We start from the raw sequence: 27,611 nt of genomic DNA, 5'->3' as shown, positions 1-27,611 counted from the left end.
GCTAACTTCTGATTGGTTCCTTGCCACAAGGGAGGGCATCTGACTTCCTAGTGATCAGGACAGGAGCTGCAAGGTCATGCAAGCACATGGTAGCCTGTCATGGCTGCTAAAATGGGGGACTGGTCACTACATGCAGAGTGTTGTGTCTTTTGTTGCTTTCTGTCTTTCCTGAGAGAGGGTCTCTGAACTGAAACCCTGCCATTTCAGCTGAACTGACTGGCTAGTGAGCTCTTAGGATCTGCTTGTCTCCATTTTCCAATGCTTGGGTTACAGGCATATGCAGCCATGCTACAGCTTTTAATGTGTTTGCTAGGGATTTGGACTCAGGTCTTGATGCTTGTTGCAGAGCAAGACCTTATCCAGGGAGCCATTTTCCCAGACCTTGCCCTACTCTGTAATGTAAGTACTAGAAAGTATTAAAAATGGGTGGTGTATTAAAATTTACTTGAGCTGAGTTGCATCTATTTCTTTTTTGGTTTTTCAATATAGGGTAAGGCCTTACATGGGGGGTCAACAAAATTTGTCGCATCACCACATTGAGGCAGGACCAAGGACCTCCCGTGATTCTAGGCTGAGCAAGGTGTCTCTCCATAGGGAACAGGCTCCAAAAAAAGCCAGTTCATACACTAGGGGTAGGTCCTGGTTCCACTGCCAGTGGCCCCGCAAACTGTCCAAACCACACCATTGTCACCTGCATTCAAGGGGCCTAATTGGGTCCTCTGCTGATTCCCCAGCTGTCAGTCTGGAGTCAGTGTGCTCCCATTAGCTTGGGTCAGCTGTTTCTGTCATTTCCCTATCATGGTCTTGATCCCTTTGTTCATAATATCATACCTCCCTCCCTTCAACTGCACTCTGGGAGCTTGGCCTACTGATTAGTTGTAGATCTCTGTATCTGTTTCCATTAGTTACTGGATGTAGGTTCTATGACAATTGAGGAAGTGCTCAATTATTGGGAAAGATCAGTTCAAGCCCTCTCCAGAGGCTTATCTGGGTGATCCTTGTGTATTAAGACTGAAGAAAATGTATATTTCTCTCTCTCTTTTTGAGGCATGATTTCTCTGTGGCTTTGGAGGCTGTCCTGGAACTAGCTATTGTAGACCAGGCTGGTCTCGAACTCACAGAGATCTGCCTGCCTCTGCCTCCCAAGTGCTGGGATTAAAGGCGTGTGCCACCAACGCCCGGCATGTATATTTCTCTTAACTATATCTAGTAAGATTTTACTGGTGCCTCATGAAGTAATAAGGTTCACTGCTTTTTTCCTACAGAGGGGTATTGCAGTCACTCATTGAAAAACACTTCCCTGCTCCAGACAGGAAGAAACTTTATAGTTTACTAGGAATTGATTTGACAGCTCCAAGTAACAACAGCTCACCAAGAGATAGCCCTTGTAAGGAAAACAAAATAAAGAAGCGGAAAGGTGAGTGCTTTTCTTTAAGTAGTTGATGGTGGCAGTGCCAATGGTCTGGGTTTTTGAAGTAGCTGTTTGTGATTGAGATCCTGCCTACCTTTCTTGAGTGGGAAGGGGCTGGTTCTTTCCTTTGTCTCAGGGAATGCACAAGTGGTCCCACTTACTTTAATTAGCTGGATACTCTGTTCAGTACTTAGAAAATTAGAGTTAAGATTGTTCTAAATACACTTAGTCTTATTTTTGCTACAAAGTGGGATCTTGTCAAGAGAGAAGGAGATGGAATGAATGAAAAATATGATAAAGAAATATAAAATTATGATAACTATATGTGTAATAGTTTTGTCTTTTAAAGAATGAAATTAAACAATTTTGATACTGATGAAAAAAAATACACTTAGTCTTTGTGTTGTCAGAGCTGCTGTTTAACAAACATGGAACTGGCTGGTCAGTGTACCATCCCCTCACCCCCTTTTTGGCAGTACTGGGTAATGTTTGTCTTCTTGCTGCCTCTGTTTCTGGAGCAGCTGGGCTACAGGCATTATGTTCACCTTGCTGGTTAAGGCTAAAGAGACTTTGGTTAGTGTATTTAATTAACTTTTAGGGGTGATTTCACCTAAGTTAACTAGTTTGTGATTACGCAAACTAGAATTTGTATTTGGGTGCTTTCTGTGCTTTCAGAAGTAAGTTGTAGATTCTGATAAAAAGGCCATGGTGCGGGGCTGGAGAGATGGCTCAGAGGTTAAGAGCACTGACTGCTCTTCCAGAGGTCTTGGGTTCAATTCCCAGCAACCACATGGTGGCTCACAACCACCTACAATTCAATCTGGTGTATATGTAATAAATAAATAAATCTTGAAAAAAAAAAAAGGCCATGGTGCTTTCTGGGCCCTGGGCTCATGCCTTCGCCTACTCAGACAAAACACCTGCAGTCACGTAGGCTCTAAGTAATGACTGACATGACCACATACTCATTCTTCATATTGAAACTATTACATCTGTCTGTTGTTGCACATGTACAAGTCAGAGGACAACCTGCAGGGTTTGATCATTTTTACCTTGTAGGTTTTTGGGTCCAATTCTGGTCCTTGGGGTTTGTGACAAACATGCTACCTGCTGAACCATTTCAGTGGTTCTCACATTTGTAATGTACCTGAATTGAGTGAGCTACTACCGGTCTTACAGTCAATAGTATGGTAGAGTAACTGCCGTCTCCCCATGTCTCAAGTTAGGTTTTCTCAGGTCCATTAGATAAGAGAACTTCTTAGTATTTGATTTTAGGGTTTGAGCTTTCTCAATCTGTTTTAGTGGTATTAGGTAATAAACCAATCACCTATTTACCTTTAAAAATGAGACTTTTATAAGTCAGTATGTCTATCTTTTCCATGCCCCACCTTCATTTCTTTCAAGACAGGGTCTCATTTGATAGTCCTGATGTACCTAGAACTCAATCTGTAGACTAGGCGGACTTTGAACTCAACAGAGACCTGTCTGTGTTTGCCTCCTAAGTGCTGGGATTAGAGACTTCCATACCTGGCTTATGCATTAATTTTTCTAGGTATTTCATACCTAGTCACTAATGCCCTTTTTACAACTACTTAACAGTTAGGACTGTGGGGGGCTGGAGAGATGGCTCAGAGGTTAAGAGCACTGACTGTTCTTCCAGAGGTCCTGAGTTCAATTCCCAGCAACCACATGGTGGCTCACGATCACCTTGAATGAGATCTGGTGCTCTCTGCTGGCATGCAGAAGATTGTATACATAGTAAATAAAATATTAAAAAAAAAAAACAGGACTGTGACTTAGGTCCTTTTTGTACTCAGTCTTGAATTCATGTTTGGTTTTGAGAATTTCATGCATGTAATGTGCTTTGATCCAACCCTTCATTTTCTTTCTGAGTAGCAGACCATGACCAGAGTCTTGGTTCTTTGTGAGCTTGATTTGTTCTAAATGTACACTCTTACTAGGTGTTGGTGGCGTATGCCTTTAATCCCAGCACTCAAGAGAAGCAGAGGCAGGCAGATCTCTGTGAGTTGGAGGCCAACCTTCAAAGAGAGTTAGTTCCAGGATAACCTCCAAACCTACAGAGAAACCAAAAAGAAAAAAAATGTACACTCTTGCTGTCTGCAGTTCTCAGTAAACTCAACTAAAATCTGACACCATAGGTCTTTAGAAACATTGAATTTCCAGCTGATTCTTGTTTGGGGCTTGAGGGTAGGTGAAGAAATAACTCGAGAAGCCAAAAAAGCACGAAAAGTTGGTGGCCTTACTGGTAGCAGCTCTGATGACAGTGGAAGTGAGTCTGATGTCTCTGACAATGAAGAAAGCGACTATGAGAGCTCTAAAAACATGAGCTCTGGGGATGATGATGATTTCAATCCCTTCAGAGATGAGTCCAGTGAAGACAACGAGGACGGTGAGTTCAATGAACTGTTGCATGAGAACAGAAGGGAACTTAACTGCTAGACTGTGTGTGTGTGTGTGTGTGTGTGTGTAAATCTTTAATCCCAGAATTAGGGATATAGAGGCAGCCAATCTATTTCTGTGAGTTTCCTACCAACCAGAATTACATAGTAGAACCCTGTATTAAAAACAGACAAAAGGGGCTGGAGAGATGGCTCAGAGGCTAAGAGCCCTGACTGCTCTTCCAGAAGTCCTGAGTTCAATTCCCAGCAACCACATGATGGCTCACATAATAAATAAATCTTAAAAAAAAAAAAAACAGACAAAAGATACTATTTTCTCAATGATTCTGTGAGCTCCTAACTTCCTGAACTACAGCTCCAAGGACATTGAACTTCTGTAGACATATATATTGTGTACATAGCCTATATACAGATACACACACATACCCATAGTTAAAAATCAGCTGGGCAGTGGTGGCACATACCTTTTGCCCCGCAGTTAGGAGGAAAAGGCAGGTGGATCTCTGTGAGTTCAAGGCCAGCCTGGTCTACAGAGGGAGTTCCAGGACAGCCAGAGCTACACAGAATCCCCAGAGCTACACAGTCTCAAAGCGGGTGGGTCCTGTATTTTTCTAACCAATTATTTGATACATATTTGCCTTATGTTTTAGATCCTTGGTTAATTAGGAAAGAGCACAAGAAAAGCAAAGATAAAAAAAAGAAGAAAAGTATAGACCCAGATTCTATTCAAAGTGCCTTGTTAGCCTCAGGGCTTGGTTCAAAGCGGCCCAGCTTCTCCTCTGCACCAGTCATCTCGCCTGCTCCCAACAGTGCCCCAGGTACCGTGCAGAAAGAAAAGTCCTATTGGGAATGTGCTACTATGGAAATGGGTATGGAAGTGTGACTGATTAACAAATGTTCTTTATCAGCTAACAGTAACACCAACAGTAACAGTAGCCTTATAACGAGTCAGGATGCTGTGGAAAGGGCACAGCAGATGAAGAAAGACCTGCTTGATAAACTAGACAAATTAGCTGAAGACCTGCCTCCTAACACCCTGGATGAACTTATTGATGACCTCGGTGGTCCTGAAAATGTGGCTGAGGTAAATAGATGTGATTAGTACTGTGCTCCTTCTTGTTATCATTTTCTTCTCTTTTTAAATGCTGTCGCATTCTCTGGACACTGTTCTGCTTTAATTCTCAAGCTGTGACTACAGAAGGTTTGTCCTCAGTGTCTGAGGTTTGGCCTGAGCCTGGTTCCTGTACTGTTGTGCAGCTTTTATGATGGTTGCCATGTTTTTCATGTTGCAACGTTCTTTTGTCCCAGTGCCAGCTTGTATCATCCATGTTTCATGTTCCCAGCCGATTTCCTTAAAGCTCTGTGTTGATGCTTCCCTCTCAGATGACTGGCCGCAAGGGACGGGTGGTGAGCAATGACGATGGAAGCATATCTTACGAGTCACGGACTGAAATTGATGTGCCTGTGGAAATTCTAAACATCACAGAGAAGCAAAGGTTTATGGATGGAAAGAAGGTATGTTTTTCTGGAGTGATTTTCAATAGAGGCATCTGCCTATATGTTCAGCTTTAGAGGGGTTTGCTCTCCATCCCTCCACACCCACAGATTCTGTTAATATACTTGTTGAATAGTCTATTTTTATTAGTGATTATAAGGTGAATGTCATTGTTTTGGTATTTAGAACTTTTGAACTCTTGAATACTCAAACCAGATGAGATGGTACCCTTGGAGGTAGAGACAGGAGGATTGGGAGCTCAGTCTTCTTGGCTAAAGTGTACCAGCCTGGTCTACTGAGGCCTTGTCTGAAAAATTAGAGAGATTGAGAGGTGCAAGGATACTTTACTCTGAATATGAAAGTAGTGAGTCATTGTAGTGATTTTTTTTTTTTATCTCCTTCCCTGTCTTCCTTCTTGTGCTAGTTACTCTTGCATAGCTACCATTGGGTATCCAACAGTTACTTAGGACTGAAAGTTAACCTTAGCTCATGATTCCATATTTTTACCCTATTGTGTGATGTGACAGTGACTAGAAACAAAAGGGAAGACAGAGCCCAAAGGATTTGTCTCAAGTAACTTCTTGTTTCAACGAGACCCCACTTCCTAACCTTCATTACCTTTAATTACCATTATGTTAGGAATCTAGCAAGAGAATAATCTGTTGATGAGAGTAAAGTCCGCAAGATTTAATTGTCTGAGATATGTTTCAGTAATCTTATGAATGCTTATCAATTGACAATGAAACTTAGCTGTTAGCTGGCCTCAAACTCATAAAAATCCACCTGCTTCTGTCTCCCGAGTGTTGTGAATAAAGGCATGCACCACCTGCCATTAAATCATAATTTTAAAAGTTACTGCATTTATTTATTGTATGGATGTATGTTTGTGGGTAGCATGCCGTGGCATTTTGTGTGGAGGTCAGAGGGTAACTTGGGAGTCAGTCCTCTCCCTCTGCCATGATGGATGCTAGGGATTAAATTCAGGTTCTAAAACTCTGGCTTACACAAGATTTTTTAGTTAGGGTTTCTGTTGCTGTGAAGAGACATGACCACAGCAACTCTTAGGAAGGAAAACATTGCCAGGTGATGGTGGCACACACCTTTAATCCCAGCACTCTGGAGGTAGAGGCAGGCAGATGTCTGTTAGTTTGAGGCCAGCCTGGCCTACAGAGCCAGTTCTATGACAGGTTTCAGAACTACACAGAGAAACCCTGTCTTGAAAAACTGAATGAATGAATGAATGAACGAACGAACGGAAAGAAGGAAATATTTAATTGAGGTGGCAGCTTACAGTTCAGAGGTTTAGTTTGTTACCATGATAGGGAGCATGGCAGTGTGCAGGTAGACATGGAGAGGTACCTGAGAGGTAGTGTTGGCAGAAGTTTCTGTCCTGCCAGCAGCTCCCAAATAAATCCATTGAGGCTTACATTAATTTTAAATAAATGTTCAACCAGTAGCTCAGGCTTGTTACTAGCTAACTCTTAAATTTAAATGAACCCATTTTTCTTATCTATTCTTTGCCACATGACATGGTACATTTTCTCTGTTCAGCATGTCTGTCTTCTCTCTTCATCTCTGCCCTTTTCCTTCCCAGCATTCTCAATTTGGGTCTGCCACTTAACCTTGTTCTGTTCAGTTATTGGCTAGTCAGCTTGTTTGTTAAGCCAACATCAGGACAAATCTTCACAGTGTACAAAGGGAGTGGACTGTGGTAGCTTGAATGTAATTGGCCCCCATAAGCTCCTAGAGAATGGCACTGTTAAGTGTGGCTTACTGGAAGTGGATGTGGCCTTGTTAAAGGAAGTGTGTTACTGTAGAGGCAGACTTTGAGGTTTCCTATGCTCAGGAAACTCTCCAGTATCTCATTGGACTTCCTGTTCCCTGTAAGATGTAGGACTCTTCTGCTGCTTGTCCAGCACCCTGTCTCCCTGCATGCCACCTCTGGAACTATTAAGTGAACCACCCTAATTAAAGTTTTTCTTATAAGAGCTTCTGTGGTCTTTTCAGGGCAATAGAAACCCTAATTAAGACTAAAAGTGTGGTAGCAGGTACCTGTAGTTTCAGAACTTTTGAGGCTGAAGCAGGTGGATCCTGAGCTTGATGGTGATTTGCCTACATAGGAGACTTTGCCTCAAAATTAATACATTCCTCTGACTTTTTTCCCTCCTTTTTTCCACTCCTCTTTTCCCTCCTTTTGTCCCTTTATTCTCTTCCCTGAGACAGGATTTTGCTGTTTTACCTAGGCTGCTCTCCAGCTTCTCATTTCAAGCGATCCTTATGCCTTAGCCTCTGGAGTAGATGAGACCACTACCATCCTTTTTCTTTTTCTTTTTTTGAGTCTGGGTCTTGCTATACAGCCCAGGATGTCTTTGGACTCATTTTTCCCTCCTGCCTCAGCCTTCTGCCTACTGGGATTGCAGGTGTGTACCATCATGCCTGCACCCTCCCTGTTCTTGAACTTAAACTGAGGGCCTTGTGCTTATTGGTTAAGTGCTCTACCTGTGAGCTCCATCACTAGCATTAGGGTTCCCCCTGAAGTAAGGCCTTCCTGTATGCATCTAAGCACTTGAAAACTTGAGGACACACTACTTCAAATAACATTTCTTGCACATTATGTCTACCACCTATACCTTACTAGCTGCAGCTTGCCTGTGTGCTCATACTTAGTATTAAAGGAGACTAAGGCAGCTAATCTTGACTCTGGCCAGTACATGCCATGCTGACACCAGGACATCTTACTACTTTGAAAACAGATTAGATTGCATACACTGGTAGCCATCACTGTCCAATGAAGGAAGTTCTCTAGACACTGACAACTCTGTCTTTGCTAAGAGGTAATTTTTGTTTCCTTTTTTAATTTGATATAGAATATTGCTATTATCTCAGAAGCTGCCAGCTCAGGTATTTCATTACAAGCTGATCGGAGAGCTCAAAATCAAAGGCGAAGAGTTCACATGACTTTGGAATTACCCTGGAGTGCTGATAGGGCGATTCAGCAATTTGGTAAGTGTCTCCATTGGATCCTTCTGGGAGGAAAGGTATTTCTGGAGACATGCTTGCATGTCTGTATGAGACACTATAAGCCTGTGGAATTCTCAGGTTCTACATTGGAAGTGTGTTCTCTATATACTGTGATGTGTAGTGGATTATCAATTCCATTTTTCCTGTATTGAAATCTGTGGTGGGATTGCACAGTGTCCCTGGCCTTCAAGAACAGGGTTCCTTGAAAGTATTTTTATTGTAGATTTGTACAATGTGTGGGTCTGTTAGAACAGCCAGCCAGCTATTTCTGTGTTTCAGCCCTTAGCAACTGCATGTAAGGTACGTCCCAGTTCCTTTTCCTGTGCAGTTTGCTATGACCTGGTGATCCACATGTAAAATCCAGAATGGCTGTGTGGTAGCACTGACTAACCAAGTGATAGCTGTGCTTTAATGGTTACTCAGGTTCTAATCCTTGAGTAATGATGACAGTGATGTTTAATTGAGTTAAATTGCTGTTCAGGGGCGGGATGAGAAGGGTTATACTATCTTTAGTTTTTCTTTTCAAGGGTATTTTAGTTAGGTCATTCTGGCTTAGCCAGGGTTGATATGCAAGCTTGTAATCTTAGCACTTGGTTGGTAAAAGCAGAAGTACCAGGTGTTTAAGGCCTTAGTAGCTACATAATGAGTTTGAGGTCACTCTATAGTATGTGGGACCTTGTATTTATACCTGTTCAATGTTAAATGGTAGGAATTAGATCTCAGAATAGCCTTCTACCTAATGAACACAATCGTTGAACTGTACACATGTTGTTACAGGAAGAACACACAGGTCAAACCAAGTAACTGCTCCAGAGTATGTCTTTTTAATTTCTGAACTAGCTGGAGAGCAGAGATTTGCATCTATTGTTGCTAAAAGACTGGAGAGTTTGGTAAGTTTTTGAGTTGTGTTTGGTGTGTGTCACAGATGATCTGTTTTAGCTAACTTCTGGGAGGACTGGTGATGACCAGGAATTCTGTGTTTTGCCAGGGGGCACTTACACATGGTGACAGAAGAGCAACAGAATCTAGAGATCTGAGCAGGTTCAACTTTGACAATAAGGTACATTTCGGCATCTCTAACATTGTGAATGTTTTTGGTTTGTGCAGTTGCAGGAGAACTCATTAGTGTATTGAATGTCTGCTGTCTGTAATATCACAGAATAGACAATCCTAAAAGTATGTGGCATTTAAGTGGGTTAAAAAAAAACCAAATGTTGAAGCTGCTTGAAACATTTTTTTTTTCTTTATTACAGTATGGAAGAAATGCTTTGGAAATTGTCATGAAATCCATTGTAAACTTGGATTCTCCTATGGTATCACCACCTCCAGACTACCCTGGAGAATTCTTTAAAGGTAGCTTAAAAATTATCATAACTGGGCATAAAGATGATATTCATTTGATATACTTCTTTCCTTCGATATATCAAAGCCTGGGGTTCCATCCCTAGTATCAAACTAGGCATGCTAGTGTATTCTAATAATTCCAGAACTCAGCATAATGAGGCAGAAGAATCTTGAGTTCAGGACCAACTTATGTAGTGAGACCCTCTATATAAAAACAGGCATAAAACCAGGGGCTAGAGAGATAGTTCAGCTTAGGAACATTAACTGCTTTTGTAGAAGTCCTGGGTTTAGGTCTCACCTAGTTGATAGCTCACAATAGTCTGTATCCAAAACCCCCCCTGTGGCCTCGGTGAGAACTGCACACATGATACCCAGACCTGCATGTAGGGAAAACATTCATAAATCTTGAAAGCTTAATGTAGCAGCACATGCCTTTAATCCCAACACTTGGGAGGCAGAGGCAGGTAGATCTCTGTGAGTTCGAGACCAAGCCTGGTCTACCGAGTGAGTTCCAGGACAGGCTCCAAAACAATACAGAGAAACCCTGTTTTGAAAAAAACAAAAAAAGCCGGGTGTTGGTGGCGCACACCTTTAATCCCAGCACTTGGGAGGCAGAGGCAGGTAGATCCCTGTGAGTTCGAGACCAGCCTAGACTACCAAGGGAGTTCCAGGACAGCCTCCAAAGCCACAGAGAAACCCTGTCTCGAAAACCAAAAAAAAAAAAAAGAAAAGACTTACTGGGAGAGATGGTTAACAAGCATGCAGGTTAACAAGCAAGAGGCAAACAACAAAAGGTGATGGGTTTGTGACAGCTAGTAGATAGGGTGGCTGGCCCAGGAAGGAACAAGGCAAGTGTTAGCACTCGGGAGCGGACTCAAGGCAATGACCTTGAGTGTGTGAGTTCCAGGACATCCAGGGCTACAGTCTTGGGAAGGGTGAGAGGAGCTCTGTGAAGTCTCTTAGGGCATGTTGACTGCTTTTCAACATTTACCTTTTGCAATACATTGACAGTAGTTCTCGATAAGAATTGAATGAAAACATTATGGGGTCCCATGTCATTAATCAGCTAATAGCCTACTTTACAAAGTTGTTGCAATTTTGTGGGTATTTAGATAAATGATCTCTATAATATACAGGGTGTTCTTGTAAAAAGATAAGATATGTCCTGAATATGTATCTGTGTTTTAATTATTTTGAGGGGGTGGTATGGTGAATGTTCATAGCATGTATGGAGGTCAGAGGACAACTTGTGGGAGTTTATTCCCTATTACCATTGCCATTGTAGATCCCAGTAATCATGCTTGACAGCAGCAAGCATTCTTCCTTACTGACCCGTCTCAAGCCCTGGTTGGTTTTTTGAGGCACACGATAACCCAAGTTAACCTAGAATTTGACTGTGCTGGATTTTTACCTTGAAACTATTCTCCTGCCTCACCCTCTGGTGTGAAGCCACCAAAGATAAACATGTATTTTTTGTTTGTTTGCTTTTCGAGACAGGGTTTCTTTGTGTAGCCCTCGCTGTTCTGGAACTTACTCTATAGACCAGGCTAAACCTTGAACTCATAGAAATTCTCCTGCCGCCGGGCGGTGGTGGCACACGCCTTTAATCCCAGCACTCGGGAGGCAGAGGCAGGTGGATCTCTGTGAGTTCGAGGCTGGGCTGGCCCGACAGCCTCCAAAACAATACAGAGAAAACCTGTCTCGTAAAACCAAAAAAAAAAAAAAAAAAAGGAAGAAAGAAATCTCCTGCCTCTACTTCCCTAGTGTTGGAATTTTAGGTGTGTGCCATTACCTAGTTAAATTTTTGTTTAATCATTCATTTAACGAGACAGTGTTTCTCTGATTAGCCCTGACTGTCGGAACTAGCTCTAGATCTGTAGAGATGAACCTGCCTCTGCCTTCTCAGTGCTGGGATTAAAGGTGTGAACCAGCACTGCCTGTCTGGTAATGAAGGAGTGTGGCTTTTTTTTTTTTTTTGGGGGGGTTTTGAGTTCATTCTCCAGTACTACCAAAAACAGTAGAAACCAAGCAAACCAGACACATAATGTGAGGTTTGGCGACTTAGGGTTTTGCAGTGGATAGAGATTATTGGGTGCTTTGTTTGCCAGTTCAGTTCAGGTGACTGGAATAGAGCAAGATGCATAGGTTAAATCTTAATGCTAGAACTTAATCTTGTTTGATTAACAGCTCATTGAGTCATTTGGATTGTGAACATTTTTCATATTTTTTCTCACAGATGTTCGGCAAGGACTGATAGGAGTGGGCCTGATTAATGTAGAAGACCGGTCAGGAATTCTCACTCTTGATAAAGGTAATGTCACTGTGTGCATGGAGCTTGATAAGGCTGATGTCACTGTGTGTAGTATTGCTCACTTATGAAAGAATCCTCCTCTCAACTGTGTGTGTGTGTCTGTGTGTGTGTGTGTGTGTGTGTATTTATGTTTCTGAAAGCCTGCCTTTGGAGAAATCTGGTTCTCTTCTTCCACTTTGCTTTTGAGGCAGAGTATTTCAGCTTCTGTACTGACTAAGCCAGCTGGCCTGTGAGTTTCTGGGTGTCTTCTGTGTCTGCTGCTCCTCCCACTATGGAATTGCTTGAATTACACATAGCCGCTACATCTGACATTTTTTTACTTGTAGGTTCTAGTAATCCAACTGATCAGCCTTGGGTGGTAAGCACTTCGATCAGTTGAATCATTGAACTAGCTCTGTCATACTATATTTTTTGACACAGAAACACTCTAGCCTGGATTGACCCTACCAAAACTCAGGGAAGTGCTTTTTCCTTAGCCACCCTAGTGCTGGGATTATAAGTGGTTCTAAAATGGAACCCAGAGCCTGTACTAGTAAAGTGTTATTCCACTGAGTTATCTGAAGCCCTCTTTGTTGTTTATTTGCTCGTTTATTTTTAGCATGTTTCTGTTCATAGTAATTGTTAGAAATAAGCATCCAAGCCAGGCGGTGGTGGCGCACACCTTTAATCCCATCACTCGGGAGGCAGAGGCAGGTGAATCTCTGTGAGTTCGAGGCCAGGCTGGACCAACAGCCTCCAAAACAATACAGAGAAACCCTGTCTCGTAAAACCAAAAAAAAAAAAAAAAAAGAAAAAAAAAAGAAAAAAGAAATAAGCATCCACATGAATGTGGCAGGTGATGGTAGGACATGAGCAGGGCACAGGGGAAATAGAAAGGCTTCAGGTTGATCCTTTCCTGGACTTCAGGGTCTCCCAGATACATGCTCAAAAATGATGTGCCACTTCTTTAAAAGTATTATTCCGGGGCTGGAGAGATGGCTCAGGGGTTAAGAGTACTAGTTGCTCCTCCAGAGTTTGAGTTCAATTCCCAGCAACCACATGGTGGCTCACAACCATCTGTAATGAGATCTGGTGCCCTCTTCTGGTTATAAGCATACATGAAGGCAAAATACTGTATGCATAATAAATAAATAAATAAATAAATAAATAAATCTTTTTTTTTTTTAAAAAGTATTATTCCAACAGGGTCCTGTTTGGGCTGTAATCAACTGTTTGCACCCTAATGATATTGTTAGGTTTGCATTCACATGGATCTCCCCCCCCCAGATAGTTATTGGCAATGTCCTAAATCATTCTGGCTAGAACTTGAATTACCCTAAACCTACTAATGCTTCCTTTTTAAAAAAATCACATTTATTTATTTATTTGTTTATCTTTGGTGTATTTATTTATTGAAGTAGGGTCTTTCTATGTTTCCCTGGCTGTCCTGAAACTTGCTGTCTAGACCAGGCTGGTCTTGGAACTCAAAGAGATCCACCTGCCTATATGCCCTTGAGTGTTAGTCTTTAGCTTTTTTTTTTTTTTTTTTTGGTTTTTCGAGACAGGGTTTCTCTGTATTGTTTTGGAGGCTGTCCTGGAACTCGCTCTGTGTATTTCAGGCTAGCCTTGAATTCAGAGATCTGTCTGCCTCTACCTACCAAGTGCTGGGATTAAAGATATGTGCCACTACCATCCAGCATAGAGCTTTGTTTTTAATTATGTGGTATGTATGAGGACATGACACTGAAACCAGCCTCACTCAGATCCCTACAAGCTCTTAACTGCTGAGTATCTCTGGCTCCAAATACTATTTTGAGACACAGTCCTCACCTTGTTTCAATTTCCCCAATACTAGGCTTGATTATAGAGACTTACAGACCACACTCAGTTTCCCAGCATTAAATTTTAACCCCAAGTCCTGCTGCTAAATTGTGACTCTCAGCCCTGGACACACAACTGGAATGCCCCAGTACTGGGGAGGCAGAGACAGGTGGATTTTTGTGAGTTCAAAAACCAACCTAGACTACAAAGTGTGATCCAGGACAGCCAGGACTGTTACACAGAGAAACCCTGTCTTGGAAAAGAAGAAACAGTAAATAAGTAAATGGAATAGAAGATTTGATATTGGTGAACCAATATTCTTATGTGCTAAATTGTACTCATGACTGTCATGTGAGCTTGTGTTGTAGCTGCTGGTGGCCAAAGTTGGAAAGGGCCAGGATACTATAGTGCAGCCTGTTGTAAGGGCAGTTCAAAAGTTGAGTGGAGGACTAGACCTTGAAGTGACACTTTGAAGGTTTACCTAGCTAAAGGACAAATTAATTAATTACCAGGGAATTCGTGAAATTTTTGTTGTTGTTGTTGTTGTTGTTGTTTCTAGACAGGGTTTCTCTGTATTGTTTTGGAGGCTGTCCTGGAACTCACTCTGTAGACCAGGCTGGTCTTGAACTCAGAGATCTGCCTGCCTCTGTCTCCCGAGTGCTGGGATTAAAGGTGTGGGCCACCAACGCCCAGCTAATTTTAAAGTTTTGCTGCTTTGATTATGTTGTCTCAGAGGATTTAGATTTGCTCACAAACTGGCTTTCATGGAATTTTTCATATTTTTGTCATTGCAGACTATAACAATATAGGAAAATTCTTAAACAGAATTCTGGGCATGGAGGTACATCAGCAGAATGCATTGTTTCAGTATTTTGCTGACACACTTACTGCAGTTGTTCAGAATGCCAAGAAAAATGGAAGATATGACATGGGAATCCTAGGTAAGTGAGGACTCTTACATACACTCTGTGCTCCTGGTCCAGAGTATCTCCCCATTTATATACATCCTGTTTCTTTCTGAAGATCTGGGTTCTGGAGATGAGAAGGTGAGGAAGAGTGATGTGAAGAAGTTTCTGACTCCAGGATACTCAACCTCTGGCCACGTAGAGCTATACACAGTAAGTTTGCAAAATGGCTGTTGCTTTGCAGTGTCCACACAGGAACTGCATTTAAATCTCTGTCTTTCACAGATTAGCGTGGAGAGGGGAATGTCCTGGGAAGAAGCAACCAAGATTTGGGCAGAGCTGACAGGACCAGATGATGGCTTTTACTTATCATTGCAAGTAAGAATTGAATTTTCTTCAAAGTGTTATCAGGAAAAGCATGCTTTTCTTGGGTTTCTTATTTTTATGGCTTCACTTTTTTTGTTTTTGATATAGAGCTCACTGTGCTGTCCTGGCTTGTTCTGGGAAAACTCTTGAATTCACATAGATCACCTTGCCTCTGCCTTTGGAGTACACAATCATGCCTGGCTAACCTTAGCCATTAAATCTTATCTTATTTATTGATTTGTTTATTATTGTGTGTGGGTGTGCATGCCATGTCAGGCTTCATTTTATTTTGTATGTACAGCATGTTTTGCTTACATGAGCATCTGTATATGGAGTTTTTGTCTGGTGCCCACAAAGGCCAGGAAGGTCATCAGATCCCCCAGGAACTGGAATACAGACAGTTCTGAGCTACCCTGTGAGTGCTGGGAACCAACCTGGGTCCTCTCCAGTGTTCTTAACCAGTGAGCCATCTTTTCAGTCCCACACATCCTAAATTTAAAAACAGTTGTGTTTCTGTATTATGGGAGAATTGGGTAGTTACAGAGTATACTCTTTGAGCTTCTCATCTTACTCCTGTGGTCTCTTCTGGTCAGTCACCAGTGGGTCCTGCCTTCCTCTTATTTGCTTTGTCTGCCTCATGTTCATTTTAGGAAGGCCTCTGAACTTGGTTACTGTTGAGTTTGTGCCTCTGGTACTTCAGAGACATAGTTACTACAGATGGAAACAACAGTAGGTTCTAGTATGGAGCCCTTCTCAGCTTTTCTCTGTGCGTCAAGGCTGGCCCTATGTATGCATCAGTCTCCAGAGTGCCCGCACTACAGGCATGCACCACCTACCACACTTAGCCAGTAGCTAGCTTTTTGAAATAATGTATTGCTCTTATAATTTAATGTTTTTTTTTTTTTTTTGGTTTTTTTTTTGGTTTTTCGAGACAGGGTTTCTCTGTGGCTTTGGAGGCTGTCCTGAAACTCACTTTGTAGACCAGGCTGGCCTCGAACTCACAGAGATCCGCCTGCCTCTGCCTCCCAAGTGCTGGGATTAAAGGCGTGGGCCACCAACGCCCGGCTTATTTTACTTTTTAATAGTAGTTTTTGTTTGCATGTTTAAGTAGTTCTACTTGCTGGGCACTGATGGTACATGCCCTTAATCCCAGCACTCAGAGGTAGAGGCTGGCCAGTTTCTGTGAGTCGAGGCTAGCCTGGTCTACAGAGTGAGTTACAGGACAGCCTAGGCTACCCTGTCTCAAAAAATTTTTTTTGTTTTGAGATTTTTTTTATCTTAATTCCATGTATAAAGAACAGAAGAAGCAAACTTTTTTTAGAGAACACTTATTCTGACAGTTTCTGAAGGCTCTGTGGAGGATGGGAAGGAGCTCATAAGGTCACACCTGTAGCTAGGAGCTGGAGGAAGGTGGGTTCACACTAGATACCCTCACACTCACACGTTGGGGCATGATTGAGCTCTGGCTAAAAGCAGCAGGCTAAAAGCAGCAGGCGTGAAGCCGGGAGGGGAATGTTTTGTATTATCTCTGGAGGGTGACTATAATCAGAATATATTAATACATGTATGAAATGCACACAAAAGGTGGCACACACCTTTAATCCCAGCATTCTGGAGGCAAAGGCAGACCGATTTCTGTGAGTTTGAGGCCTGCGTAATCAGCAGCATGTTCCATGGCAACCAAAGCTACACAGAGAAATCCTTTTCTGGCAAAAAGAAAGAAAGGAAGGAAGGAAGAAAGAAAGAGAAAAAAATTCTCAAAAAGTAAATAAATAAGCACACATAATAGACACAGAAGTCTTCTGTGGAGACAGACATAGGAGTTAGCATGGTCTACATAGTAAGTTCCAGGCCATTCTGGCCCATGGTTGGAGGTCTCAAAAAAAAAAAAAAACTGTAGCTGAAGAGATGGCTCAGAGGTTAAGAATACTGTACTGACTGCTCTTCCATAGGTCCTGAGTTCAAATCCTGGCAACTGCATGGTGGCTCACAACCATTTATAATGAGATCTGGTGCCCTCTTCTGGCATACAGGCATACATGTAGACAGAACACTGCATATGGAATGAATGAATGAATCTTTTTAAAAAAGTAAATAAAGTAGAAAATAGAAATTCATCTAAAAGGAGATGGGGCGCTGGAGAGATGGCTTAGTGGTTAAGAACACTGACTGTTCAGACCTGGCTTCAATTCCTAGGACACAAATGGCAGCTTAAAACTATGCCTGAAAAAAACAAAAAAACTATGCCTGTAACTCTAGTTCCAGGAGATCTGATACCTTCACAACACTGCACATAAAATTAAGTTATGTAAATTATTAAAGTATATAAAAATAAAAGAATTATTTAAGAAGTAAAGGCTGCTATGACCCTCAATTTATGTGATTAGCCAGTTAGCTAAGCAGCCTCCTCTGAGGCTTGTGGTTGCACACTTTAGCTGGTGTTGTCTGTTTTATGGTTTTTTTTTTTTTTTTTTTTTTTTTTTTTTTTTGAGACAAGGTTTCCTTGTGTAACAGCCCTAACTGGCCCTGCAAATAGCTGTGTAGACCAGGCTGGCCTCAAACTCTCAAAGATTCCCCCTACTTCTCCCTCCTAAGTGCTGGAATTAAAAGCATGCACCACCACCTCCCTGCTTGGTGTTGTCATTTGAGTACTGAATTTGTTGCTGTGATGTTGTGACAGAATATTTTTAATTGTGTAGAATCAAGTGCTTACATATTTTTTCAATTGTTCTTTTAATAGATAAGAAACAACAAAAAAACTGCAATCTTAGTTAAAGAAGTCAACCCTAAGAAGAAACTATTTTTAATTTACCGACCAAACACTGGGAAACAACTCAAACTAGAAATTTATGCTGATCTGAAAAAGAAATATAAGAAGGTATTTTCTTAAGTCACACTTGGTACTGTGTAAATATTTGCTTTGTGATAGGAAACTATATTAGCTATAATTCCTGAGTTCAAGGATGGCCATTTTACTACAGTAGCAAGTTTTCTTTTATACTGCTGTTGCAGTTTTGATGTTACTGCACATTGAGACAAGATGAGCATGTGACTCTCCATGCCCAAATCACAGTGCAATGCTTTGGTACTGGGATGTCCTTCCTACCAGCTTTTGATTTGTGGTGGGCATGCCATATATTTCTATCCTACAAATTTCCAGAAAAGTTAATAGCTGTTTTTCCAACATTGCGTATAAGCTTTCTAAAAGTATTGCCTTTCTAGAAGTAACTGTATTCAACTAGCTATCTGCAAAGCTTCCCAAGGGGGGGGGTGGTATTTACATTCTGCTAGTAGTGGAAGCTAGGTTTTCTGAGGAAGATGATTTTGTTGTTATTGACTGCTCCTGAAATTAGTAATCAGGTCAGGTGTTGAGTTGTTGCAATGGGGTTTTGCTTTGTCTTTGCAGGTAGTCTCTGATGATGCTCTGGTGCACTGGCTGGATCAATATAATTCCTCTGCAGACACCTGTACTCATGCGTATTGGTTAGTGTTTCCATGTTGCTTCACATTTTGTGTATGTGTGTGTTTGTAATTTACTTCACATAATGCAGGCAGAACACCCACACTCACAAAAGTAAAAATAAGTAAAATCTTGTATTAAATTTATTTTAGCCGGGCGTTGGTGGCGCACGCCTTTAATCCCAGCACTCGGGAGGCAGAGGCAGGCGGATCTCTGTGAGTTCAAGGCCAGCCTGGTCTACAAAGTGAGTTCCAGGACAGCCTCCAAGGCTACAGAGAAACCCTGTCTCAAAAAAAAACAAAACAAAACAAATTTATTTTACTTTGATAATTTAGATACTTCTGTAACTCTTTTTTCTCATTTCTTGCATTTATTTGTGGTATTTGTACTCCAGTTGCTTCAGGTCAGACTTAAAAAGCAGGTTCATTGACACAGTATCAACTGGCGGTAATAAGCACTGCCACGGAGGAACAGGATATTGAAGTGCCAAAAGTGTGCAAGAAGGCCATCCTTGGGCGTAGCTGAACTTGCACAATTGGGACACCTTAGATTTGGAAAGGATAAACTAGTAAGCCCAAGGAATGTCCTAGGAAAAAGTCATGTAGCTTTTTTCCTCTTGAAGTGTGGCCAGGCTTTGCAGAATAGTCGTGTGTATGCATGTTTTTATACATATTTCTCTTTCCGTGTTTCTTAGGCGTGGCAATTGCAAAAAAGCAAGCTTAGGATTGGTATGTGAGATAGGTCTCCGCTGCCGCACATACTACGTGTTATGTGGCTCAGTACTGAGTGTCTGGACAAAAGTGGAGGGTGTTCTGGCCTCTGTCAGTGGCACAAATGTGAAAATGCAGATAGTGCGGCTAAGAACTGAAGATGGACAGCGGATTGTAGGTGAGCTGCTTTTTTTTGTTGTTGTTGTTCGAGTGGGAAGAGTGAGATCCTACCCTATTGTTTATTATTATTATTATTATTCACTGCTAACATCTTAGATTTGTTGCTGATTTATTTCCTATTTGTTCTAGTAGTGGGCACAGAACATGCTATCTATTTTACAAGACTGAGAGCAGTTTAAGACTTCAGACCCTCAGATGCTGGGATCACAGACAGGCACTACAATAGCCAGTTGTACTTGATCCTTGTATTAGACATTGTGATCTGTCAGCAGTTGTCTTTGATACCACTCTCAACTTCTCTTGACCATTACCCTCTGCTACTCTGGAGATGACCTACTCTTTCTCAGGTGCTGCATTCAGCCAGCCAGGCTGAGGCTGTCTGTACATCTTCAGGCCACAACCCAGAGGAGATCTTTAAGTCCTGCAGAGGCTAGGACAGCAGGCTAGGTCAGAGCAATGTGGTCAGCTATAGATGTCCTACAAGTCGGCTAGTTCCTACACCGTTCCTTGCTGACAACCCTTTTATTGTGGCAGGACTGCTTGCCAGTTAGTGAATTTTTTTTTCTGGTCAGGTAGTTGTGGTTGTAAACACACATAATGTGTTTGCTGCTGCTGTACACACTGCAGAGGCAGATGGATCTCTGTGAGTTCAAGGCCAGTCTGGTCTACAGAGTGAGTTCCAGGACAGCAAGGACTGTTACACAAAGAAGCCCTATTGGGGGAGGGGGACATGCTCAGCTGCTACATTGGGTAGGACTCAAATTCCCTTAGCTAGGACCTGTTCCTCCACTTGCCCTGTAGTCTTCTGTGTCCATCTCTGCTGATGACTAAGATGTACATTTGCACCTTATTGAGTGGCAGAAGGAAGGCATTGTATCTGAAGGACTATGAAGTTATGAAGTGGTTGATGGGAAAGTACTGCACTGCGCACTTGTTACACTGGGCACATGCATGTGTGCACAAGCATCCATGTTGAGGCATCTGGGAGTCTCCCATGAACAGCTTGAGTCCAGTTCTTGCCGCCTGTCTTTGTTTCTGGGGGAGGTTTGCAGTCCTTTGTGAAGATGTACTACTTACTATACAGTAGTTTCTGCTGGATTTTACTTCATAGATTCTCCTTTCTAATTACAGGTTTGATCATTCCAGCAAATTGCGTGTCTCCTCTTATAAATCTCCTGTCAACTTCAGACCAGTCTCAGCAGCTCGCAGTCCAACAAAAACAGCTGTGGCAGCAGCATCACCCACAGAGCATCACCAACTTGAGCAACGCGTAAACAGCAGCAGCTTCCACGTGGTGTAGAATGCTGTGAGAGCATACCACTTGCATAAAAATCAGGGACAGTTTCCAAAGAATTCTTTTTTTTTTTTCTTTTTTTTTCTTCCCAGTTGTGCTCTCTAGTTTGGGGGTTAAGGACAAGCCTGTAATAGGCAGCAATGCTGACAGCAAGCGGAGTGGAGGGGACACGTGTCTTTCCTCTTGCTTCCTTGGGGCTGCCTGTGCTCTTTTACTTTGGGTGAGCAGAGCGGATGTGTTTATGCGCGCGTGTATGTGTCTGTCTGTGAGTTTGTTAAACGCTACAAGACCACAGTTGGTTGAAAATGCTTGGAACTTCCCAAACTGGCTTTACTTTTCCTTTCTACAGTGCTCAGGGTTAACACAGTACATCCTTGTCATTACTGTGGGAGTTCCCCGGATGCATGTGTTCTAAGTCTCTAAATACAGAATATATATATATATTGGTTTCTTTTCCAACTTAAACGATGTTTCCTACAGCATGAAGTAAAGGGTTGCGTGTGCCATGCATTCAGGTTCTTTCGTAGCTTCCGTTGGCAGTGCATGTCTTTGAAAGCATGTGTAATCAAGACTTACCACAGAAGTCACGTGTGGAGAGAAGCATTGGAGATGGACAGAATTGGGTATTGCATTTCTAGTGTTGATACCTGGGTGTTGCTTCTAACCCTCAGCCCTACCTGCTCCTCCCTGTCCCAAGTTTCTTGTCAAAGTAGTAAAGTAAGTACATACCTTTTTTTGTGATAAAACTCTTTAAAAGTTTATTTTAATGTGTTAATAGTATTTCTAATTTGTGCTGCAAAAAAATGGCTGAAAGCCTTTTACTAGTTACATTCTCCTTAACTTAAACATAGTTTTAGGAAGAAGTATAATTGGCTTCCATCTTGCACACAGTCTTTTTTACTTCATTATCTGAATCTGCTTGGTCATTCAAACCGGAAACCGTACTTGAGTTGTAAACTAGACAGTGAGAAAACACTTGGCTTCTGCTGTATGTTGTTGTTGTTACCCAGTAACTTGAATATTGTTTAATGTGCTATAAGACATTGTAGAGATTATCTCCAGCTGTTAAAAATGGTAATGTACAAATGTGAATAGACACTTATCTATAACATGGGTAAGTTTTGTTTCGCCTATAATAGATGTTTATAAAAAACCAGTGAGGGGACAATTGGTCTTTTTGTTTTTTCTCCCAGCCTCTCCTCCCCCCATTTTTTCTACCCTTTTTTTTTTTTTTTTTTTTTTTTTTTTTGCTTGCACAGGTTGCACTATTGAAACATTGAGATTGTATAAATCTGGTTAAAAGCTACAAGATATCAAAATCTTGTAGATATTGAATAAAAAAGTTATTGTACTAATGAAGTGGACTCTTGTTTAGGCCCTCACTGGGGACTCCAGGCCTAGGTAGCAGGGCTCTGTAGAACTCAGCGTGGCCTTAGCCTTCCAGGTAGCCTTAGAGTCTGACTGACACCCCTTCCTGGAATTTGAGGTGATCTTAAGGACGGGGTAAATGATGGTACTTTTGAATGTTTTTCAAGTTGAATTGTTCTCTTTGTAGCTTTTTAAACTTCTCAAAGAATTGGGTGAGGTGTGTGTAGTGACAGAAACCAGATAGAGCACTTAGGGCTCTCATTCTCTCAAGTTTCTTTGGTTAAGTTTACCGTAATATTGTTTCAGATTTATTTATTCTTAGTGCCTCAAAGAACAAGTGGAGAATGGTTTTTGTTCTTGGGCACATTTTGCCCAGTGGATGCAACTTTTATCCTCATTCCGTGTATCTCAGGCAGTGATCTCATGAGCATCGAGCGAACAGTATCCCTTCGTGGTCTAGTCCAGTTGGCCACTGAGAGTAGAATTGTGTCCCCTTCACAAAACCTCTGAGCTTTTGTTTTTGAACTGGTGGACCATTCATCTTCCTTTGGCATGTTATGAAAAAGGCCTAAGGAAGGGCTTAACTTAACTCACTTTCTCTGTGAGACCAGAGGACGGGAAAGATGCCGTGTTCTAAGCTGTTGATGCCAGCCCCTTCGCGTGTGCAGATAGCTGTTTTGGTGGGTCCTGGCTTTTCTGGTGCTTTTAAAGCAACACCTACAGGATTTCTCTAGCATGTGGTTAGTGAACACCTCACCCAGTGATGACGCTGTGACATGCTCTTGGAGTAGACAAGTCTTGGTAAGGGGTCTGTTTGTGTTCTGTTCATCATTTTTGTTGTTTACTAAGAAAAGGCCCGCGAATACTAGGCATCTGAAGGCCCTTTCAAAGCAGACTTGAAAAGGCAAGTGGTGTGGAAGGGCAGAAGCTGAGTCACCTTTGCCCACTCAGTATGGATGGTACCTGGGGTTGATGCCCAACCCTCTGAGAGGAGCATGCGCTTTCTGCGCTATGCCCTGTAAAAATCTATGTCAGTCACCAGGAAAGCTCCAGCATTCAAGGGTCTTTTGTGTCACAATCCAAGTCTTCTCAGCCACTATCACATAAGTAACTGGTCCAGTATCCCACTGGATCTGAATGCCACGTCTGCATCCAGGGGTATCACTTAACTCTACCCACCCTAAGTCCTTGGCCTCTGTGATGCCTTTTCTCCCACTTAAGCAATACAACTCTGAGCAGCAGATCCTATTGTTGATCCCATCCGTGTTTTCAGAGTTTACAGTCCCGATTGTGCTGAAAATCACTCCCAGGTTCCATGCTGCTCAGGTATGCTTGCTAGGGAGGTCATGTCTCTCTCCCCTAGCAGCCTTTGTGCCACAGGCTTGCCTTCTTTGTGGTCAAGTCAGAGCTGTCAGTGGTGCAGAGTCAGAGAAGTATTAAGTGTTTATGTAAACACAAGTTATCAGAAAGCTAGGCAGTTTAAGCAGTTTGCTCTTTTCCTACTAAATTGCAGATCTGCTTTGAGTGTTTGCTTTTTCCTATGTGTATAGATTAGGGAGAACTTGTATCCAAAGCACTGTAGGTATGCACATACATGTATTTATTCTTACTCAGCACTTAAGAACCTTTTGAGTTGCAACAATAAAACTTGTGATTTGGCTCTGTCTATGGAAAGAAAAGTTCTAGATTACCAAACTCCACAGGAGTTTTGGCTGTAGCTTTTGGGACTTTTATTAGCCGATCTCCATGCAATGATATTAGAACAACTTCTGAGAAAGCAGAGAAGGGGAAGGAGGACATCCATGTACAATTCTTGTCCTTTCCTCCACTTCCCATATTAGCACAGGGGCTGCTGTGGCTCACTTGAATGAAGGTGGAGATGTCATCATCCCATAAGACCTTACCCAGGGATCTTGATTTTATAGAGGGACCTTTATGGGCTCTGGCACTTGCTAGGAATGGTGTCCCAGAAAAGCTGTTCTTGGGCTAGGATCCACACAGTGAGTGTTTAGTTAGTTGAGGAATACTCACGGCAAAAGAAACACTGATGGTGTGTTTGTTAAATGTCCTTCCGATATGTGTGGACTCTGGTGAAACACACACACACACACACACACACACACACACACACACACACACACAGCTGCTTTGGCACACTGTGCTGAAATGAGCCAAACATTTCATGTCATGGATGCAGCTTATCAGATGGAAACCGTTTGCAAGAAAATCTCTCAACAAGGCTAGCTATGTAAAGCAAGAGTGCCCACCCTCTGTTGTATACTGTACTTATATATGTACATAATGAATGTATAGGGAAGCGTGAGTTCTTCTACATTTCAAGTGTAAATGTTGTAAATCAGGGCCCCATTCACTTGTTCTTGTGTCCCCCTCCTCCTTCCCCTCCTATTTATTCTTTTCTGGATTCCCATATGGGACATCTTATTATTTTTGTTTTTTAAAACTTAGGAAACTGTGGAAAGCTTCTTAGCTGAGTCAGTAGATACTCTGTTTAGAGTTCGTCTTTGTCTCCTGTTTGTAGGAGTCCTCTTTCCCACATTGCCCACATACCTGGCTATGCTGTCTTGGGATGCACGTGAGCACTGCTCCTGACCCTGTCACCATGTGACTGGTTGTGCTCATTTTTGTTTTCTGGAAGCTAAGTGAGCCTGATGCTTTCATATTTAAGGAAAAGCTTCTCTAGACCTCCCTTGAGCTCCTTTAATATCTTCGTGTGCCTGTAGCCAGCTGCAGCTCCTTTGAAGCCTGACTGACTGACTCTTGCCTTTATTGAGGCCTACTCCAGTAGTCCCTCATTCCCTGCCACCTGCCTGACAGTAAGACCTTGCAAATAGTTCATTGGCTCGTGGCTTGGCTGCATACTTCCTATGTATAAGAAGTTGCATTTCTGTGACCCCACAGGTGGTGAGCAGATTAGTTTATGACAAACACAGTAATTTGATTATAACTGGCCACAAATATTTGTCAGCAGTTCTTCTGTAGAAGCTGGCACCACCTTTAGCACACAAGGCTGTTCAGGGTTGGGGTCTCACTCCTGGCTGGATGACCTGTAACAGAGATTCTGAGCTCTGGGGCATTGATATTGGTGCGAAGGCCTGGGGAGGTCATGGAGATGGTGCTGACCCTCACCTAGCACAGGAGTGGGGTTTTATTTACACGCCTTTGTACCCTCAAAAAATGTCCTCTGTAATTCTCAGGAAAGATTTCGGTGAGCATTCAGCTTGGTAGACTTGATGACACTTTGAAAATTGCCTCCATTTGGCTGAATCTTTGGAACTTAGTTGTCATGACTGAAGGCCTGTCACAGATTGCTCCAGCAGGAATTCCCTTGCACCCCACCTCCCTTCCTTTGGTGCCTGAGACGTGGTTGACATGTGTCCTGCAGTAGCAGCCAGCTATCTGTAGGGATGTATCAGGGCATGCACAAGCCAGGAGTTCTACAGTAAACAGCTAACTGTGAGACACCATTTAGTGCGGAGAGACAGAAGGTGGCAGCTACTTTTTTTTTTTTTTTTTTTTTTTGCACTTCAAGACACCTTAGGGTTGAGAAATAGTATGCAAGTCCCTGGGGGAGAGTTAGTCTGGCCTTTCTGCTTCTGGCCTGCTAATCCAGACCCCACCCAAAGGAAGGGCCTTGGGAGCCTGTGCAGATAGATGGGGAGGACCTTGCTGCCATGGCAGTGACTGGCACTGAAGAAGGTAAAGAAACCTGAGCGGTTCCTGTCTTTGTGGGACTGAGGGTTCTTTTAAAATTTTTCTTAACATAGCACAGTGCAGCCTCACCACTAAAAAAATTCATCCTGTTCATAGTTCTTATCGAATTTGCAAACTATTACTGCTTTTCAATAACCACTTTATCAACCATGAGGGGTGGGAGAGGTCTGTGTCTCTGCAATAAAACTTGTGCCAGGTTCTACCTCCTTGCGCAAAGGGTATTTTGTGTGTGGGCACTGGTCTTCCTCATCTGACACAGTGCATCTGGGAACATCTGAAGGAGTCCAAAGACCTGAAACTGAGTCACATGTGAACTCTCGGTGGCTTCTGGTTTCCTCAGTTCTCTTGGTATTGCTGCTCTGCACAGGAGTGTCCATCTGAAGGAAGGCTACATGCTGTTCCCACGATGCCACATTGCTGCCTTCAGCCTCTCCTGGGAACCTGCTCCCCAGTGTCCAGACCCAGTGCTGCCGTCATTTTGATATGTAACTTTCAAATTCAGTCTCATGCAATTGCAAGTGTGTCGGCTTCACTGAGCAGGGCTCATTCACCCTCAAGTAGAAACACTCAATCTTCACACTGAAAGTACTCTGTATAGGTTTTGGTTGTGGCTTTGTTTTTCATTTTTGTTTGAATTTTGCTTTCTGTTTTGTAAAATTCTTAAATAAAAATAAACAGTTAAATATCCTTTTCATTCTGGTGTTGTTGATGTGTTTTTGTGGCACCTGTCACCCTAGTCATTAACCTCCCTCAAAGTCTTATTCCTTGGCAAGAGTTGAAGTTTTTATGTTGGTGCTTTGAAAGGGTTCTGGAGGTCTGGGTAGGCATAGCCTGTGTGTGCAAGGAAGGCCTCAGGCCCCACTGCCATAGAGGCTAAATCACGGAAGGCACTATAAGGTAGGTGTGAGGCTCTCAAGGTTGTCTTTTGACCTCTGCACGTGTCGTAGTGGACACAGACACACCAAAATAGCAAAATAGATAGTTGACTTGCCCATATTGGTTGAGTCTGTAGGCATGGGCTATGTCTGGATGTTGGCTGCAAAGGCATAAGGCAGAAAGCAGCCACAAGAGGTTGGGCCTTCAGACCTCTGGTAGAATGCGCCCCAGAGCAGAGCCCTTCTGTCTGTGTCTAAACAAGGAATACTGCCAGTGAAACACTATGAATGGGAAAGTGGTGGGGATAGCCAATAGCTCAGTGTTTTCTATATTGTTAAATGGTCAAAACTAGATTTCAGGTGAACCTTCTGTGTTCATAAGAGATGAAAGTCTCTTCAGTGTCTATGGATTTGGTGCCCTTAATACTTACATAGAAAATGTTAAGGGCTGGAGAGGTGGCTCACAGGTTAAGAGCACTGACTGTTCTTCCAGAGGTCCTGAGTTCAATTCCCAGCAACCACATGGTGGCTCACAACCATCTACAAGTCAATCTGGTGTCCTCTTCTGGCAGAACACTGTATATGTAATAAATAAATTTAAAAAAGAAAATGTTAATCAAAAATTACAGTGTTCTAGGTTTGGAACTCTGTTGTTCACAGTTTGGGGTTACAGTAGGGAGTGTTTGCAGGTAAGACCTCATAGGGATTATGGAAACCTCTCAGGAATACCCACCAACGCCCGGCCCATCTCAGTCTTAAAGCCCTCATAACATCCCTATAAAGTTCAAGCTCCACCCTCTCAGCTTATGGATGAGGCAGGCACAGACGTCAGAGACCTACAATGCCTGCTTCAGTCAAATGTTCAGGTGCCATGACTGAGTTTGGCCATTCACTATCTCTGACATGATGGGGTAAAAAG

At 42.4% G+C, this 27,611-nt stretch overlaps 1 protein-coding gene across 1 annotated transcript in view; it reads left to right on the top strand.

The window, feature by feature from the left end:
* Sbno1 (strawberry notch homolog 1) overlaps window positions 1–26,511 on the top strand; it is a 52,717-nt gene extending 26,206 nt beyond the window's left edge. The window contains 17 exon segments of the mRNA XM_040731105.1: window positions 1,266–1,417; window positions 3,624–3,821; window positions 4,482–4,649; window positions 4,740–4,915; window positions 5,215–5,346; window positions 8,194–8,329; window positions 9,125–9,237; window positions 9,336–9,407; window positions 9,601–9,700; window positions 11,928–12,002; window positions 14,597–14,743; window positions 14,826–14,920; window positions 14,993–15,085; window positions 17,814–17,951; window positions 18,480–18,556; window positions 19,228–19,421; window positions 20,555–26,511. Of these exon segments, the coding sequence (XP_040587039.1) occupies window positions 1,266–1,417; window positions 3,624–3,821; window positions 4,482–4,649; window positions 4,740–4,915; window positions 5,215–5,346; window positions 8,194–8,329; window positions 9,125–9,237; window positions 9,336–9,407; window positions 9,601–9,700; window positions 11,928–12,002; window positions 14,597–14,743; window positions 14,826–14,920; window positions 14,993–15,085; window positions 17,814–17,951; window positions 18,480–18,556; window positions 19,228–19,421; window positions 20,555–20,697 (2,209 nt within the window). The 3' untranslated portion in view covers window positions 20,698–26,511.
* The last annotated feature ends 1,100 nt before the right edge of the window (window positions 26,512–27,611 follow it).

Source organism: Mesocricetus auratus, unplaced genomic scaffold (genome assembly GCF_017639785.1).
Source record: "Mesocricetus auratus isolate SY011 unplaced genomic scaffold, BCM_Maur_2.0 Super-Scaffold_100025, whole genome shotgun sequence".
NCBI classification, from domain to species: Eukaryota; Metazoa; Chordata; class Mammalia; order Rodentia; family Cricetidae; genus Mesocricetus; species Mesocricetus auratus.
Note: the sequence above shows the minus strand (reverse complement) of the source record. Positions and strands in the feature narration are given on the sequence as shown.